Source organism: Typopeltis vanoorti, chromosome 20 (genome assembly GCF_054136105.1).
Source record: "Typopeltis vanoorti isolate ZY-2024b chromosome 20, IOZ_Tvanoo_1.0, whole genome shotgun sequence".
In the NCBI taxonomy this organism is placed as follows: domain Eukaryota; kingdom Metazoa; phylum Arthropoda; class Arachnida; order Uropygi; family Thelyphonidae; genus Typopeltis; species Typopeltis vanoorti.
Genome location: NC_143568.1, coordinates 27,119,516 through 27,135,051, shown reverse-complemented (window position 1 = coordinate 27,135,051; position 15,536 = coordinate 27,119,516). Strand labels below are relative to the sequence as shown.

General features: G+C 36.6%; 1 protein-coding gene across 13 annotated transcripts in view; it reads left to right on the top strand.

Annotated features, from left to right (window-relative positions):
* Positions 1–15,536, top strand: part of LOC150095297 (CYFIP-related Rac1 interactor B-like) — a 587,095-nt gene that overhangs the window by 510,433 nt on the left and 61,126 nt on the right. For all 13 annotated transcript variants that reach the window (XR_016550081.1, XM_090410586.1, XM_090410583.1 and 10 more), the window contains one exon: positions 2,503–2,629. Coding sequence is in view for 12 of the 13 variants with exons in the window: in XM_090410586.1 (XP_090266712.1) it covers positions 2,503–2,629 (127 nt within the window). In the remaining variant the exon portion in view is untranslated. The remainder of the gene's footprint in view (positions 1–2,502; positions 2,630–15,536) is intronic.

Below are 15,536 nucleotides of genomic sequence, written 5' to 3'. Positions count from 1 at the left end.
AGTCGTGACTCTGTCATTCTTAATCCGTTGCTTGATTTAGTCTACTTCAGTTAATCCTTTCTTTCAATTAGACCCAGCTATTCTCAATGTCATAACTATGCTTAATAACATGAATGAAATTCCAAAACATAGGAATTGCCTCTGGCTGGAGTCAATCCCTTTGTCTGAACAGCAAGAGTTTTCTTTATTTGATTTCTGAAAATTTATTTATTTATTTATTACGACTGTGCCATCAAAAATTGCAGATAAGACTTAAATATCCTTCCAAAACCCAAAATACTCAGCAAGGCACAGAAATATCTCTTACACTTATCACTATGTCAAGCAACGCAATACTATATTTTTCATTTGTGGCGACTTATCTCCCTAGGTCACACAGGTTCGGTCTTTTTATGAGAAGTGCATTGGCATATAGGAATCAGGCAAGTTATTTGACAAGCAACACAATTTATTCATGCTAATTAGAGTACAATAAAGTTAACACTAAGCACAAAATCTTTTTCCCAGCTCAATATTTCTCAGCAATATTAACTTAAATTATCCAATCTAGTTCAACAATTCTCCTTAAAGTAAACAGGCTAAGGTAATGCTTAAATCATACAACATAACAGACCTACACATAATATTCTTCAGGCAAACGTAGACAATAAACAACATTACGCACATTAACTTTCACCTTGTAACAACACTGTCTTATTTCACACAACTAAACAAGTTATTTCTCAATGGTTAGTTAATTGCCTTCAGTCCTGAAGTAATACTAACAAAAAAAACAGCTAGGGCAATCTCTGCTACAATTTCTGTTTCTAGTTAGATCACATATAATTGGACCTTACTTGGTATTTAGCCATTACTCATCTAGTCCATATCAGTAGACCCTTGAGATCATTATCATTTTCTTCCTTCTGATTCTTGCTTACACACATGGGCACCGTTTCTGACATCGACGAGGGCACTTCCTCAGGCGGAAATCATCAGAAACCTTGGCAGCTGGAAATCCGGAATTTACTTTCTACACTGCATAAACGACCCATCTAGCATTTTTGGGCATCTGTTGGCTGGAACGGGCTCCCTTGACCTAGAATCGGCAGGACATACTCGAACCGGGAGCCAGAACAGAAACTGGGCGAAAACGAACTTATCCAGCGATGACCATCGAAACGATCTCTCCTCCTAAGTGGTCTTCTAGCTAACTCGACTCACCTTCTCCAAAACGAACCCTCTTCATGACAACTGACCTTCCTCAAAAAAAAAAAAAAAAAAAAAAAAAAAATTCCAGTTCCCATCTATTCTGCTCTCTTGATGTCTCCCCCTTTTATGCTTCTCAATCGATCTTGGTTCTTGCTACCTTTTTATTCCTCTATGTATTCATAGAGGTCTCCCCCCCCCCACACACACACACCTTTTAGGTCTCTGTGTAAAGGTGGGAAACCCCGTACATTTTTGACCTTTGTGTGTGCGATGGCCTTAGGTCTTATTCTTGATCCTATCTGGGATAATTTTTCTTTTGTCTTAACAATCTATTGTTACAATTCATTCAGACATTTTTTTCTTTGTCCTTTGTTGTTGTACAGCAAGCCATTAGTTAAATATTAACCAAAATTACAAGTATGTAAATTCAATTTAAATTCAGAAGTAAAATCGGTATAGAAAGAATCTAATTTAAATTTTCTCTCTATACAAGATTTTACATTACCACTGTATGAGATTGGCTAACTCGCATTCAACTGAAAAAGCCCATAGAAGGATTCCCCTCGTCATGACGAGAATATCTTTTCCATTCGAAGAGCGCAATGTTCTGCTGTTCTTCAAATTGCGCTACAATGGCAATTATTGAAATCAACCTTGTGAGTTTCTCCAAACCTTCCCATTACTTGAGTCCAAAGTGGATTTTGGGAAGGGCCACTACCCAGACGTTTTGTGACCTTTATTGAAGTCTTATCAGTGGGAGCCAGAAAAGATACCAATGTTGAAATAATGCAGAAGTCTTATATTTTCCATAATGCCTAGCATTATACACTTCCAAAAGAATGAGTGCTTCACATTATGGGATACTAAGGCAATTAATGTTGAGGTGATTAACCTCCAAATACAAATGCCTAGTCGTTAAAATACTTCCCACAAAAAAAAATTTTGCTTGCTGTTGGATAAAGGATAAAATAAGAATATAATTTCTTGTCAAGTTTACACACTCCACTCAAACTTCCATTCACACCTCCAATCTTAAATTTACTTTTGTCATTTTTTAGTGCTTTCCTCACTTTTTATCCATAAAGATTTAAAAGATCTGTAAGGAGAGAATATAACCTTAATACTCTCCTTTTCAACTTGCAACCTTTCTGAGAATTTTTCAGTTTTTACTCCTGCTGTGCTATTTTTATTAATATTTATTAATTTGATTAGTAATATTAAGCTTTATATGCATTAAGCTGTTCACTTAATTAATCAGATTACATATAATGAATGGGGAAAAAATGAATAATTTTTATTATTTTTGCATAGGGAATTTTGCTCAAGGTTTCAATATGAAGACACTATTATGTTTGTACTACGAGTAATGGTTGGACTAATTATCCTCTATGATCATGTCCATCCTCTTGGAGCCTTTGTTAAATCATCTCACATAGATGTAAGAGGCTTTTTTTTTAATCTCAATATTTCAGTATGATCCTTTAAAAAGATTGTTTATATTAAAATTATAAGCAGTAATTCATATTATTTATAAGCAGTATTCATATTAGTTGAATATCAGTCACATTAAAAATATAAAAATGTTTTCAAATTATTTAGTACTCATTGGATTATAAATGTTCAGTATTTTCAGATACTTTTTTTTTTCTATTTTGAAGTCACTAAACTTTTCAAAAAAAAAAAAAAAAAAGGAAACCTCCAAGCTAAGATGTTCAAGTTTTGCATGATATTTCTGAAAATATTTGATGTACGTTAACTTTTTGTTTAGTGGCAATATCATTAAATCAATACAGAATAGTATAGCATGTGCAACAGAACATTCGTAATGGAGGGTGGGGGCTCACACACATTCTCAATGTTGTGGAAAGTTAGCATTAGAAATAAAATCTAAGTTAAGAAGCAGGAAAAGTTCTGAGAGGATGTACAGTGAAGTATCTGTTTTTGTTCATCATCATCAAATTCCTGACATGTACCCTCAAGTGGTGTACAGGATATGATAGTACTTCATGAAAAATTTACCTCATTTCTAACTTCCTATCTACAATTTTCCTCCAAATCAGTCTGTTACTTGTCAAGACTCCAATATCATTATCAGATATTATATTTCTATTGTCTAAGGCACTTTGTACGGTATCAATCCACCTATATCTTGGTCTTCCTCTAGATCATTTTCCTGCCAACCTGGCAGAGAACACTTGTTTTACTAATCTTTCCTCGCCCATTCTGTTTAAGTGACCATACCACCTGAGATTAGCTCTGCTAATGCATTCCTGGATGCTGACAATGTCAAGTTCTTTCCTAATATCCTTGTTTTTATTATGATATTATCATTGATGCCACCTGTTCATGCCCCTAATCTTTCTCAGGACTTTCATATCTGCTGTCTTTGGTCAAGTGTTTTACTTCTGACCCAGCGCTCAGATCTATAAGTTAAAACTGGTTTGAACACTGTTTTGTATAGCTAATTTAGTGTTCCGACTAATTTCTCTCTTATTCCATATGAATTTATTCAATTGACCTCCTACCATACCAGCTATGTTGATTCTGTTGTCTATTTCCATATTTAATCTACCATCTTCACTAAAAATTGTGCCTAAGTAGCTGATTTGTTTTACTTGTTCCACAGGTTCCCCATTCAAAACACAGTTGACATTTTCAGCTATTCTACCTATTTTCATTGTCTTTGTCTTTTTATTGCTGACCTTCATACCATATCTATTACAACAGTTATTCAATGTAGTCAGGGAATCTTGCAAACTTGTAGCGGATTTATTGATTAGTATAACATCGTCCGCATAAAGCAAAGAGCTGACATTAATATCTCCAATTCTGATATCATGTTTAATACCACTTTCCTTCATAATGTGATCCATATAGATAATGAATAACAGAGGGGATAATGTACATCCTTGTCTCACACCAGATTTAACATTAAACCATCTTCCTGTACTTCCTTGATTCTAACTGCTGACTTAAAACTCAAATAAAGACTATGTATTGCTTGATATAATGCCCCATTGACACCATATAACTGCAGCATATTGAATAGCTTCTCTCTTGGCACCTTGTCATATGCCTTTTCCAAATCAAAAAAATTAAATACAGATCTTTGTTACATTCCCATGCTTTCTCGACTATTTCTCGTAAAGTGAAGATCTGATCCTGACAGCCTCTATTTGGCCTGAATCCAGCTTGTTCTTCACCAAGCTTTTCTTCCACAATTCTTCTCAACCGTTTCTCAAGTATACTTGCATAGATCTTGCCAGGAACACTCAGTAGGGAAATACCTCTGTAATTTTCACATGCAGTTTTATTTCCCTTTTTATATATGGGTACTATGAGAGCTCTACTCCAATCATCGGGGATTCGTCCCTCTGTCCAGGCTTTCTGAACTATGCAGTGCAGCCACTGTAAGATTCTTATACCACCACACTTCAGCATTTCTGGTCGAATATCATCTACTCCTGCTGCCTTTCCACATTTCAAGCCTTTGATGGCTTTTTCTACTTCAAGTATGGATATGTATTCCTGACTGCATGCCTGGTCAGTGTTTTTTACCACTGTGCTGTCATCACTGCTTGTTTCATTTAGCAATTTTTCAAAGTAATTACTCCATACTTCAAGGATATCTTTTTCTCCCATTTTCATGTCACCTTTATCATCTCTAACTCATTTTACAGCACTCTTTCCTCCATTCTTAAGCTTCTTCAACAACCTCCAGAATATTTTGCCACCTTCTTGATATTTATTTTCTATGTTCTTGCCAAAGTCCTCCAATGACTTTTGTTTAGCTTGTTTTACACAGTGTTTAGCTTTCTTACATTTGTCTCTGTATTCTCTAAGAGCACAAGCTGACTTACTTGCCAACTTTTGATATGCTTTCTTTTTTTCCTTCACTGCCTGTTTAACTTCCTGTGTGTGTCCACCATGGAGTTCTGATTTTTCTATCCTTGCAGACAACCGCACCACATGCCTCTCCCAGCTGAATTAATCAGGGTTTTCTTCAAGGTTTGCTACTGAATTTCCAAGATTTGGTTCTTGTTCTCAAACTCTTTCATTTTTTCTTCAATAATCTTTGTGTATTTTAGTCTACAGTTCACATCTGAGAGCTGCTCGATTTTATTCGCTTTACAACTTTCTTACATGTTTTTTTCTTATCTGTTTTGTTTGATAAAACAAAAACAGATACTTCTTTATTTCTCACTTGGTATTGCAGAAATCTGCTGTCTTTATAACTCTTCCATTGTGTCCATATGGAACCAGTTTTTTGTTGACCATCATCCTTTATTCCTATATCTCTGATTTTCTGTCAAATACAATACCGAGTATTCCACCTTTGTATTATTATTATTATTACGGGTATCTCCATGGAGTCAGTAGACTCATCGCGGGAGGCCCAAACTAGCAAAACAATATCTGTCATATCTCTTCTTGAATTCATTTACAGACGAAGAGCTCACAACTAAGTCAGGCAATGAATTCCACTCATTCACCACCCTCCAGGCAAAAAACCTTGTTCTGACACCTTTGTTAATCACACTCTTCTTTAATTTCCAGAGATGACCTCTTGTTCTTCCATCACTATCACACAGCTGAAACATTTCCCCTGCATCAATCCTATAAAAACCTTTTAGTAATTTGAATGTTTCTATCATATTCCCTCTTCTTCGCCTATCAACCAATCTCTGCAATTCACATGCTCTCAATCTATCAATGTAGGGAGCATTTTTTATATCACTCACCAACTTGGTCACTCTTCTCTGAACCCTCTCCACAGCCTCCTCATCTCCAAGGAATCCAGGTGACCAGACCTGAGCACAGTAATCCAAATGTGGAAGTATCAATGCTTTATAAAGGGGAATAATAACCTCTTTATCTCTGGATGTCAGTGTGTTCCTCATCAACCAAGTAATCCTATGTGCAATCTTGGACACCTTAGCAATGTGTCCTCTGAACTTCATCTCCCTATCTACCAATACCCCTAAGTCCCTAGCCTCATCAATCTCTTGGAGTACCTTTCCATCGATGTAGTACACAGCTGGTAATCTTTTTTTTGTACTCCCAGAATTCAAAACTTTGGACTTACCAATAATGAAATGGCAGCTCTTACTCATCTGTTTATATTGCCTTATTCCAGTACTTTTGAAGGGACAAGACATCAGCTTCATTATTTTTACTTGGCAATAGACATCTAGATCTTGGGACATGTTACCATTCTTTTCTGGAACACATCTTTCTCATGTGTAATGGCTTGATGTCTGTCAAACTCTTTTATGCATGTCATTAATCTCTTATCCATCCTCATCTGACCCATTCTTAGGCACTAACTTGCTAACTGGTAAGATATAAATGCATTTACATCCATCTATCTATCCATTTTCCCTTTCCTGTTAGGGAAGGTAACTTGGCCATAACAGGGCCACTGTTATGGGCAAGTAATTTGGCTTCTTTTAAACCTGCTTATTACTTAAGATAGGACAGTTAATTCTATCTAAATTGTGTGCTATGTTTGTAAACTGGATGTGTTCTCAATATAAGGCCAGTTTGCATGTTTTTACATTTACATTTAATGCATTTACACACACACACACACACACACACACACACACACACACACACACACACACACACACACACACACACACACACACACACACACACACACACAAGTGAATCTCCCTTGTCCAGTGCCTGATTTCTTTATTACAAAATAATTATAAAATGTACAAGATCTCCCATTAGCAAACCCCATTCCGGTCTCTATAGACACTCTTATTCTTTCCAACTTCTCCAACATGATAGAAGTTCAAACCTGTTTGTTATTTGAATCTTCTGTTTTGACAATTCTTGTGAAGTAGTATCGCTTTCTTCTACTCCTTTGGTGTAGTTTCTGTTGCATGATTCTTATTTACCTTACATTACTCACTAGGCTTGCTGTTCAGGGCTGTACTTATGCACAGGCACATGAGGCTCTAGCTGGGAGGCCCTGAAAAATTAGGGCCAATTTAAGGGCCCAAATAATGAGGGAAGGGCCCTGGAGTGTTCTAGCACCTCAGGAAAATTGTAAGTACAGCCTTATTGCTGCTAATCTTGTTACAATAATCCATTACCCATTACAACAAGAGCCTAGTGCATCCTTGAAGTACCTTCCTATAATGTAAGACTTCCTTTCACTTTGATAGCATTTTTGGAAAAGAGTTTATCATTGTCTTATTTTTGATTATTTGTGACTGGAATTCTGTTTTTGTCAAGTTGATTTTGTGAATTTTAACAAACAAATTGTCAGTATTGCTCATTTGTGTGAGGGTTTATTTTACTGTTTGAGAACTTGGGAGTGTTAGTGAGTCCATTTGTATTATATCTTTTGAGTGCTCAGTCATTACTTGAATTTTTAAATAAAGAAATAAAATGTATGATAGATCAGCTAGTTACTCGCAGAATGGAGTTATTTTATGTATGGACCAATTTACATTTTTTGTGTTCATTGTAGAAAAGCAGATCTTCTTTAAGTGCTATTTCCTAATGGAGTTCAGCGACCACTTTTGCAAATTTGCTTGTCTTTAGTGGATCTGATTAAGAGCTCTGTGTTCAGTTCAGTTTTTTATATTGTTTAGCCGTAATATTTTTCTTCTTCCGGGTTTTCTCTTTCCATTGATTTTACCTTCTAGTATTACCTGGAGAATGTTATATTTATGGTTTCTCATTAGATGTCCTAAGTAGGCAGCTTTTCTTCTTTTCACAATATTGATTAATTCTCAATTTTTATTTATTCTTCTTAGTACCTCTTCAGTCTTCACCGTCTCTATCCATGGGTTCTTCTGGTAGATAAGCTTATACATTGGTTAGACATACTTCTAATTTTTTAGGAAATGACAATGTAAACTCAATCATTAACTACAAAAACTTTAATAAGTACCTATATTTCAGCAAAATTACATTGCCATCTTCAGGAATCACAAAACAATGATATATGTATACAGGCACTCACACTAAGCAAATGAGGCTGAAGAAAGGCAACTGAAGTCAGTCCTGGAGTCCTAAAAGGTGCCCCCTAACAGGCTAAATTGGGTTGTCTTGGCTGTTGGGCTGACAGTCTTAGAATGTGTGCTTCCCAAATTTAGGTCAGTCTCATGCACCTAAATTTGATGAGCTTTGGGAAGTTTTTCAGAGCTGAGACTGATTCAAGGAATAATCTTTCGTACTTGTACTTGCCGTGGTGTAATAAAGTGGCTTTCTTCCAGCGTATTCTGTAGTTGGTGTCCAGTGCATGGTCAGCAAGTCCTGAGTGGCTATATTGGTGGAACCAGATGTAGTCCTTGTTTTTGGATATTCTGATATTGGCTGTCCTGCCTGTTTGGCTGTAATATGACAGTTTACAACTGCAAGGGACTTGGTATACTCCAGTTAGGTCTGTGGGAAGTGGCTGGTCTTTGGTGGAGCAGATAAGAGATGCTTATTTCTTATGTGGTTTGTAACTAGTTATGAGGTCATATTTTTTTATGATTTTTGTTAGTTTTTCAGATATGCCCCTGATATATGGAATGGTAATAGTTTTAGAGTGATCTCTGCTATGAAGGGGGGAGGGGGCATGTGGTTAACCGATTTAATATTTTTTGGAAGTTGTAGCTATTGGCTAAGAAGGTTAAGTTTTTTTGGTTAAGTTCAAATGCCCTAACTACTGAACTTCCTCACCTGCCATGAACTGCAAAATTTCCTTTGTATATATACCATAAAATTTCTTACAAACTTCTACGTTCTTGTCATAGCTCCTCTCCTCTTCCTTCTGTTTCTCATAATTACGAACACCACATTTCTTCAATCTGTCTTCATGTGAAAAATAATATAAGCAGGATATTATTTTTGTTATCCACTGCTGAATCTTTTTGATTGTTCCTTATCTTCATAGAGTCCAGGCAATGATATCTGAATGCCGCAGTCCATGCGTAGTCTTATTAAAGACATGTGAAGTGATGAATATCTTCCTTATTCCTGCAAACTAGTGGTCTCTTCAGCAGTGCAGTTATCTAAGGTGATGACATGATCACCTTAGCAATGTGGGCTCAAAACTTTGTCTGTTGTGATTGCCAGGACTGTCATCAGTCACTTGCAGCGAATTTCCATCATTATAACACAGCCTGCATTGGCCTCAGTTTGAAACACACAATAACCTTGCGCTTGGCAACACTAAAAATTGACACTCATTAACATATGTCCATAGAATCGGTCATTTCAAGCCAACCTGCAGGGATTCTGTCATATATATACAGGGTGGCCATAATTAAAGAGGAGGCGTTTGGAGCCTTGTAATGAAAAATGTATTGGAAAATTCAACCAAACAATGTAAGTACACTATGGACCATGGAGTTTTTATTTACAGAAGATAAAAAATAGTACAAAATTCTGCCACTGGGGGACATTTGGCACTATGAGTGCATGGTTTGGGATTAATTAAACAGTAATGGCCAGATGAGACTTGACAAATTGATTTTTGTATTCGTATAACTTACGGATGTGCTTCAGTATGTCCTCCTTTCAGATGTTCTAAGAACTGCATTCTGTGAATGACATTTTCAATAGCAGAACACAACAGATCTGTACTGATTTGTCTCATATGCTGTGTTATTCTGCCTTTCAAGGTTGCTAAATCAGGAACATGTCCTTCATACACCACACATTTTAGATGCCCCACAACCAAAAGTCACATGGGTTGATATTAGCCAAACGAGGTGTCCATGATGTGGGAAATGCTTGAGTAATCACTCTGTGTTCTGTGAAGTGTTTTCATAACATTTGCTGTATCGGCAGGGTGGGGTGGTGCTTCATCCTGCATGAATGGTAGAGTCAAGGCATTTTCTCTGCTGCAGTTGCAAAACAATAAAGCTGCACAATGCCTTTCTCAAAGCATTTCTCAGTGCCTAACAACAGAGATGGTACAAGTCACTGGTCACAGGCAAAGTTCTTCAAAAAAGTACAGACCGATAATCAATGATGCAATGAAACCACACCATACTGACTTTCGGTGAGTGTAAAGGAGTCTGATGAAACACGGGGATTATTTGGCCTAAATGCAGCAATTGTGTGAGTTAACACTAATGTTCAGATAAAAATGTGCCTCGTCACTCCACAAGCTCTTTCACGGCATGCATCATCCACCTCTATTCGAGCTAAGAACGTCAGGACAAAATGCAGTCAAGTTTCCCCATCACCATGAAGTAAAGCTTGAATATGGAAGATCTTGTAGGGGAAAACCTCAGCATTTGGCACAGGATTTTCCACACAGTTGAGTATGGCATGTCCAGTTGCCTCAATATTGTCCGAGCATTGCTGGACTCTTGTGCATTATTCATTCCGTGTTCCACATGTTGCAACTTTATCATCTTGTTGAGGAATAATCCCTTGCACCCTCATCCTAGCCTCACTGCTAAAGATCTGCTTATTTCACATTTAAATTTTTTTTAAGATTAGTTATTGTCATTGGGGCATTAGCATTACTGTGTGCGTTGTTGATAGTAAAGCTTGACTAGCAATGCGCATTCTAGTAAGGTGAGATCCATAGCACTTCAGTCTTATCAGAATGAAGCAAATCCATTTTGGTCCTCCTTTTATCCACCAAGTCATCAATAGAAACAGTGGGATTATGTAAATATCATGCCAGTTGTCTGCTGGTGGCAGAATTATGTACTTTTTTTTTTCTGTAAATCAAAACCCCATGTTCCAGAGTACACTTACACCAAGTTTGGTTGAATTTTGTCCATTACATTTTCCATTACAGGGCTCTGAACACCTCTTTAATTATGGTCATCCTATATCTCTTATCTGATCAAACTTTGGATCAGCAGTATATAATTGGATGCTCTCTCTCCAGACCATCTCCAGTGTCATTAATTATACAAGTTAAATGGTAGTAGTCCATTTGCAATACCCTGTGCGATCCATGCGTGAAGCTTGTTTTGTGTATCCATTCCTTTAAGGTTTTGTAGAGTAGTCTTTGTGAGTCTTTGACTTCCATGTAGAATCCTATGAAATGCCTTGGTATATTCCAGTAGTATCATGGTATATATCCATTCTCCTCACCCAATACTATCACTGTTCTAAAATGTGAGCAGACTAAAGCAAGATTTAACAAAGCCATGCTCTATAAAGAATCAAAGTGTTATCTACCACTAGATGTGGGTCCTCTCCAGTACCAGCTCCAGAGATACCAAATGGTCTATAATGTTCTGCATTACTTATAACTCCATTCTTGTATAATATAATGAAATTATCTTGCTTTCCTTTCACTCATTAGAAATCACATGCTCATGTTGAGACTCAGGTTAAAACAACTAAATTGAAGACGTTGCTAATTCTCTTGCACATTCTTTTAATGTCTATACTTATATAATTATATCTCATATCGCAACCATTCCCACTGCCATATTTGCACTAAGAACCTTTGCAATATCTTTAATACCCCAACTTCATCCACATATAACTTTTCATGTAGTTCCACCTCAGCTTTCAAAAGACTAATGGTGTCTGTCTGAAATGTGTACATTACCAAAGTGACTACTTAATAATTCAGTTATTTCTAAGCATCCATCACTTTCCTACCATCCAAATTCATTAAAGTTATTCCTGCCATGATCATTCTTTTTTTTACTTGTCATATAGTAAAAGAATCCCTTGGATATCCTCAGCCAACTTCTTTCAGTCTGATTTTGTCTTTCTCATCATTGCTGGCTATCACTCTCCTGGCCTGTTCTTTATGTCTTCTGAGCATGGTCATATCATTTCTCCTAATATAGATAATGGAACATTTTTTTATGCAGTGCTTGTTTTAAAGTTTTCTTTATCCATGTAATTCAATTTATTCTCCTAATTTGAGGGGGGGGGTGAGAGATAGCTTTCTTCGGGCATCCCTTGATCACTTGAAATGCACTGCAAGTTCCTCTTCATGCAGTTTCTCATACCAGTTGCATACCTTCTTAGCTTATTATAATCAAGTATCAAATAGTTTCACACATGCTTTTTTTTTAAAAAAACAAAACTTCCATCTAATTTTTAGACAAGGGCTCTCACTGGTTTTGTCTGGGAACTCGGGTGAACAGTGAAAAATTGGCTACTGAAACAAACTCCAATTCAACATCAACAGAATTCAAAATAGGCACCATCAACTTAAGATGTATCATTGGAAAAGAAGTTGAACTGGCAGAAGAATCAAGGAAGTACTATGTTGACCTAATTGGTATTACTAAAACAAAAAAGAGTAAGGTTCTTCACCTGCTTTTTTAAGGAGTTATTGAACACAAAACATGAAAATAACTTCTTGAATGGCAAGCAGTATCGAGTAGAGCAATGTGGACAAACATCGAAATGAGGAACTGGACAATGAGTTATTCATACCTATAGTCTAACAGAAAGTTCTATTGTGGAAGAAATGGAAGAATTTTTTTGAATCATTAGTGAAGGCAGCTGACATAAAGAAAAAGATGGTCCTTGTTGATCTAAACAACAGAGTAGGAAATTAATACCAGATATACAGAAATGTTTTGGGAAAATCTAAAGAAAAGAGCAAAGCTAATAATAAGTAAGTACCTACTGGTTTTCTGTTTTCTTGACAAAGACTAGTTGATCCTAACACCATGTTCCAAACTAAACATGGCCACGGATTCACATGTGGCCATCTTTATGTTAGAACATGGAAATAAGAAAAGTCTCTTTGGCTATGTTATTGTTGATAGCAATGTCTTCATAATGGTTCGGGTGATCACCATTTAGTTTTTAGAAGGATGAAAGTCAATATCTTATTGAAAAGTAAAGTGTGTGTGTGTAAGAAGCTTTAAAAAGAATCAAGGTAGCTTTTGTAGGTAAATTGTATGTTCAAATATACAAATATTATTCAAGGAAAAAAATAAATAATTTAAAGACAACAACCAAACCTTGGAGAATCATTGGTAAACTCTGAAGAAAATATTAATTGATTCCAGAGGGGAATGTGATGAAGTTATCTGCAAAGATATAACTCCATGGTGGACTGAGGAAATTAAGAAGTTGGAGAGACAAAACAAGAAAGCACAAGTGCTTTTGCTGGGGAAAAAATATATCCTTAGCCCACTCACAGTATAAATATACTGTGGATGGGCTAAGGATTTTTTTTTTTTTTTTTTTGGTATTTTTTATTTATTTTTTTACAAAGCCCAGAAACCCTGCTGCAGGACAGTGGTCTCACACTGGACGATGAAATTCATCTCCCACCTAAAGACAATCACAAACATCCATGCTCATGGCATTATTTGAGCCCACAGACTCTTGGTTGTGGGCTTGAATAGTTTCCAGTATGCTGACCACTTGGCCATGGCAAACATATTGAAAGCTTATAAGTAAGCCATGTGCTTTGAGAGTGTACAGAGAAAAATGTAAAAAAGCAAAGCAATGTGTAAAAGTAAATTAAAAAAAAAAAAAAAAGTCATGGGAACTCTTTGAAGTAGCTAAACAAAAATCATGGGAATATTTTCATAAGAATACAGAGGGTAAATATCAAGAAGGCATAAAAATAAAACTTAAAAGGAATCAGAGATAAAGGTGATATGAAAACTGAAAATAAAAAACTGGTAATTAGTTTACGGAATTAACAACGCATATAAAGTATATTAATTAAAGGTAACTTTAATGAATAACTTCTATATTTCGGCAACGTCACATTGCCATCTTCAGGAACATAAAGATATGGTATGCGCACTCAGGAACTAACACAAAGCAAATGAGGAAGAAAGCAAGAAACTAATATTGTTCCTAAAGTCCTAATGGTGCCCTCTAACGATAGAGGGGACAGCAATGGGTTCACCACTTTCCCCACCCTTGGCCAATTTCTTTATGGAGACATTTGAAGAGAAAGCCTTAAACTCCGCCCCACAAAAACACACTATTTGGCTTCATTATGTGGATCATGTGTTTGCTATTTGGCCACATGGCTCAGACACACTCTACTCCTTCCTAGCACACTTAAACAACCAACACCCCAGAGTCCAGTTCACCTTAGAAAAAGAGGAAACCAACACCCTCCCCTTCCTAGACACTTTAATCACCCACCAGCTTGATGGATCTTTGGTTTTCTCTGTTTACAGAAAACCCACCCACACTGGCAGATACATTCACCAGCAATCCCCCCCCCTCACAACAATATGGGGTGATAAAAACACTATAACAGGGCAAAATTAATCTGCTCAGATGACAAGGCCCTGACTATTGAACTAAACCACATCCTCAACACTTTCTTAGCCAATGGCTATAACCCCAAAAAAATCCAAAAAATACTAAAACCTGTAAACCACACCCTCCCCCTCCACAATAAAGATTACACCAAGTCTATCACCATCCCCTACATCCAGGGCACCTCTGAGAAAATAACCAATATCCTCAAAAAATATGACCTTACTTCCTGTTACAGACCATATAAAAAGTTGGCATCCCTTATCTGCTCTACCAAAGACCAACCACTTCCCCTAGACCTATCTGGTGTATACCAGGTCCCTTGCAGCTGCAAATTGTCCTACTTTGGCCAAACAGGCAGAACAACAAATATCAGGATTTCAGAACACCAAGACTACATCCGGTTTCACCAGTACAGCCGCTCTGGGCTGGCAGACCATGCCTTGGATACCCACCATAAAATTCGTTGGAAGAAAACAAAAATAATTCATCGCAGCAAGTTTAAATACGAAAGATTATTCAAAGAATCTTCAGCAGCTCTAAAAAACGTTCCTAACCTCAACAAATTTGGGTGCATGAAACTGCCCCAAATTTGGGAGACTTTCATTATGAGAACTTCAGCCCAACTGCCAAGACTACCAAATTAGCCCGCAAGAGGGCACCATTAGGACTTTAGGAACAATATTAGTTTCTTGCTTTCTTCCTCATTTGCTTTGTGTTAGTTCCTGAGTGCACATACCATATCTTTATGTTCCTGAAGATGGCAATGTGAAGTTGCCGAAATATAGAAGTTATTCATTAAAGTTACGTTTAATTAATATACTTTATATGCGTTGTTAATTCCGTAAACTAATTACCAGTTATGTCTAACCAACGTATAAGTCTTGCTACTAGAATCATGAAAATAAAAATATTCTAGATGTCTGGATATTTTTTTTTTATGTGGCTCCTACCCATCAAAGGTTTTTTGTAAACCTATAGTACATTATTAACATAATTGGGCTAAGGTTTTTTTTCTATTTTTGTTGATTTTTTTAATGATATTCATTTTTAAACCTGGTCCAGAAACCTTGCTCTAGAGAACCAAACATGGAACTTTTTCAAGCCGCTTCAGGCTTCCAGTACGTAGAGCAGTGGCCTCACACCAGGTAATG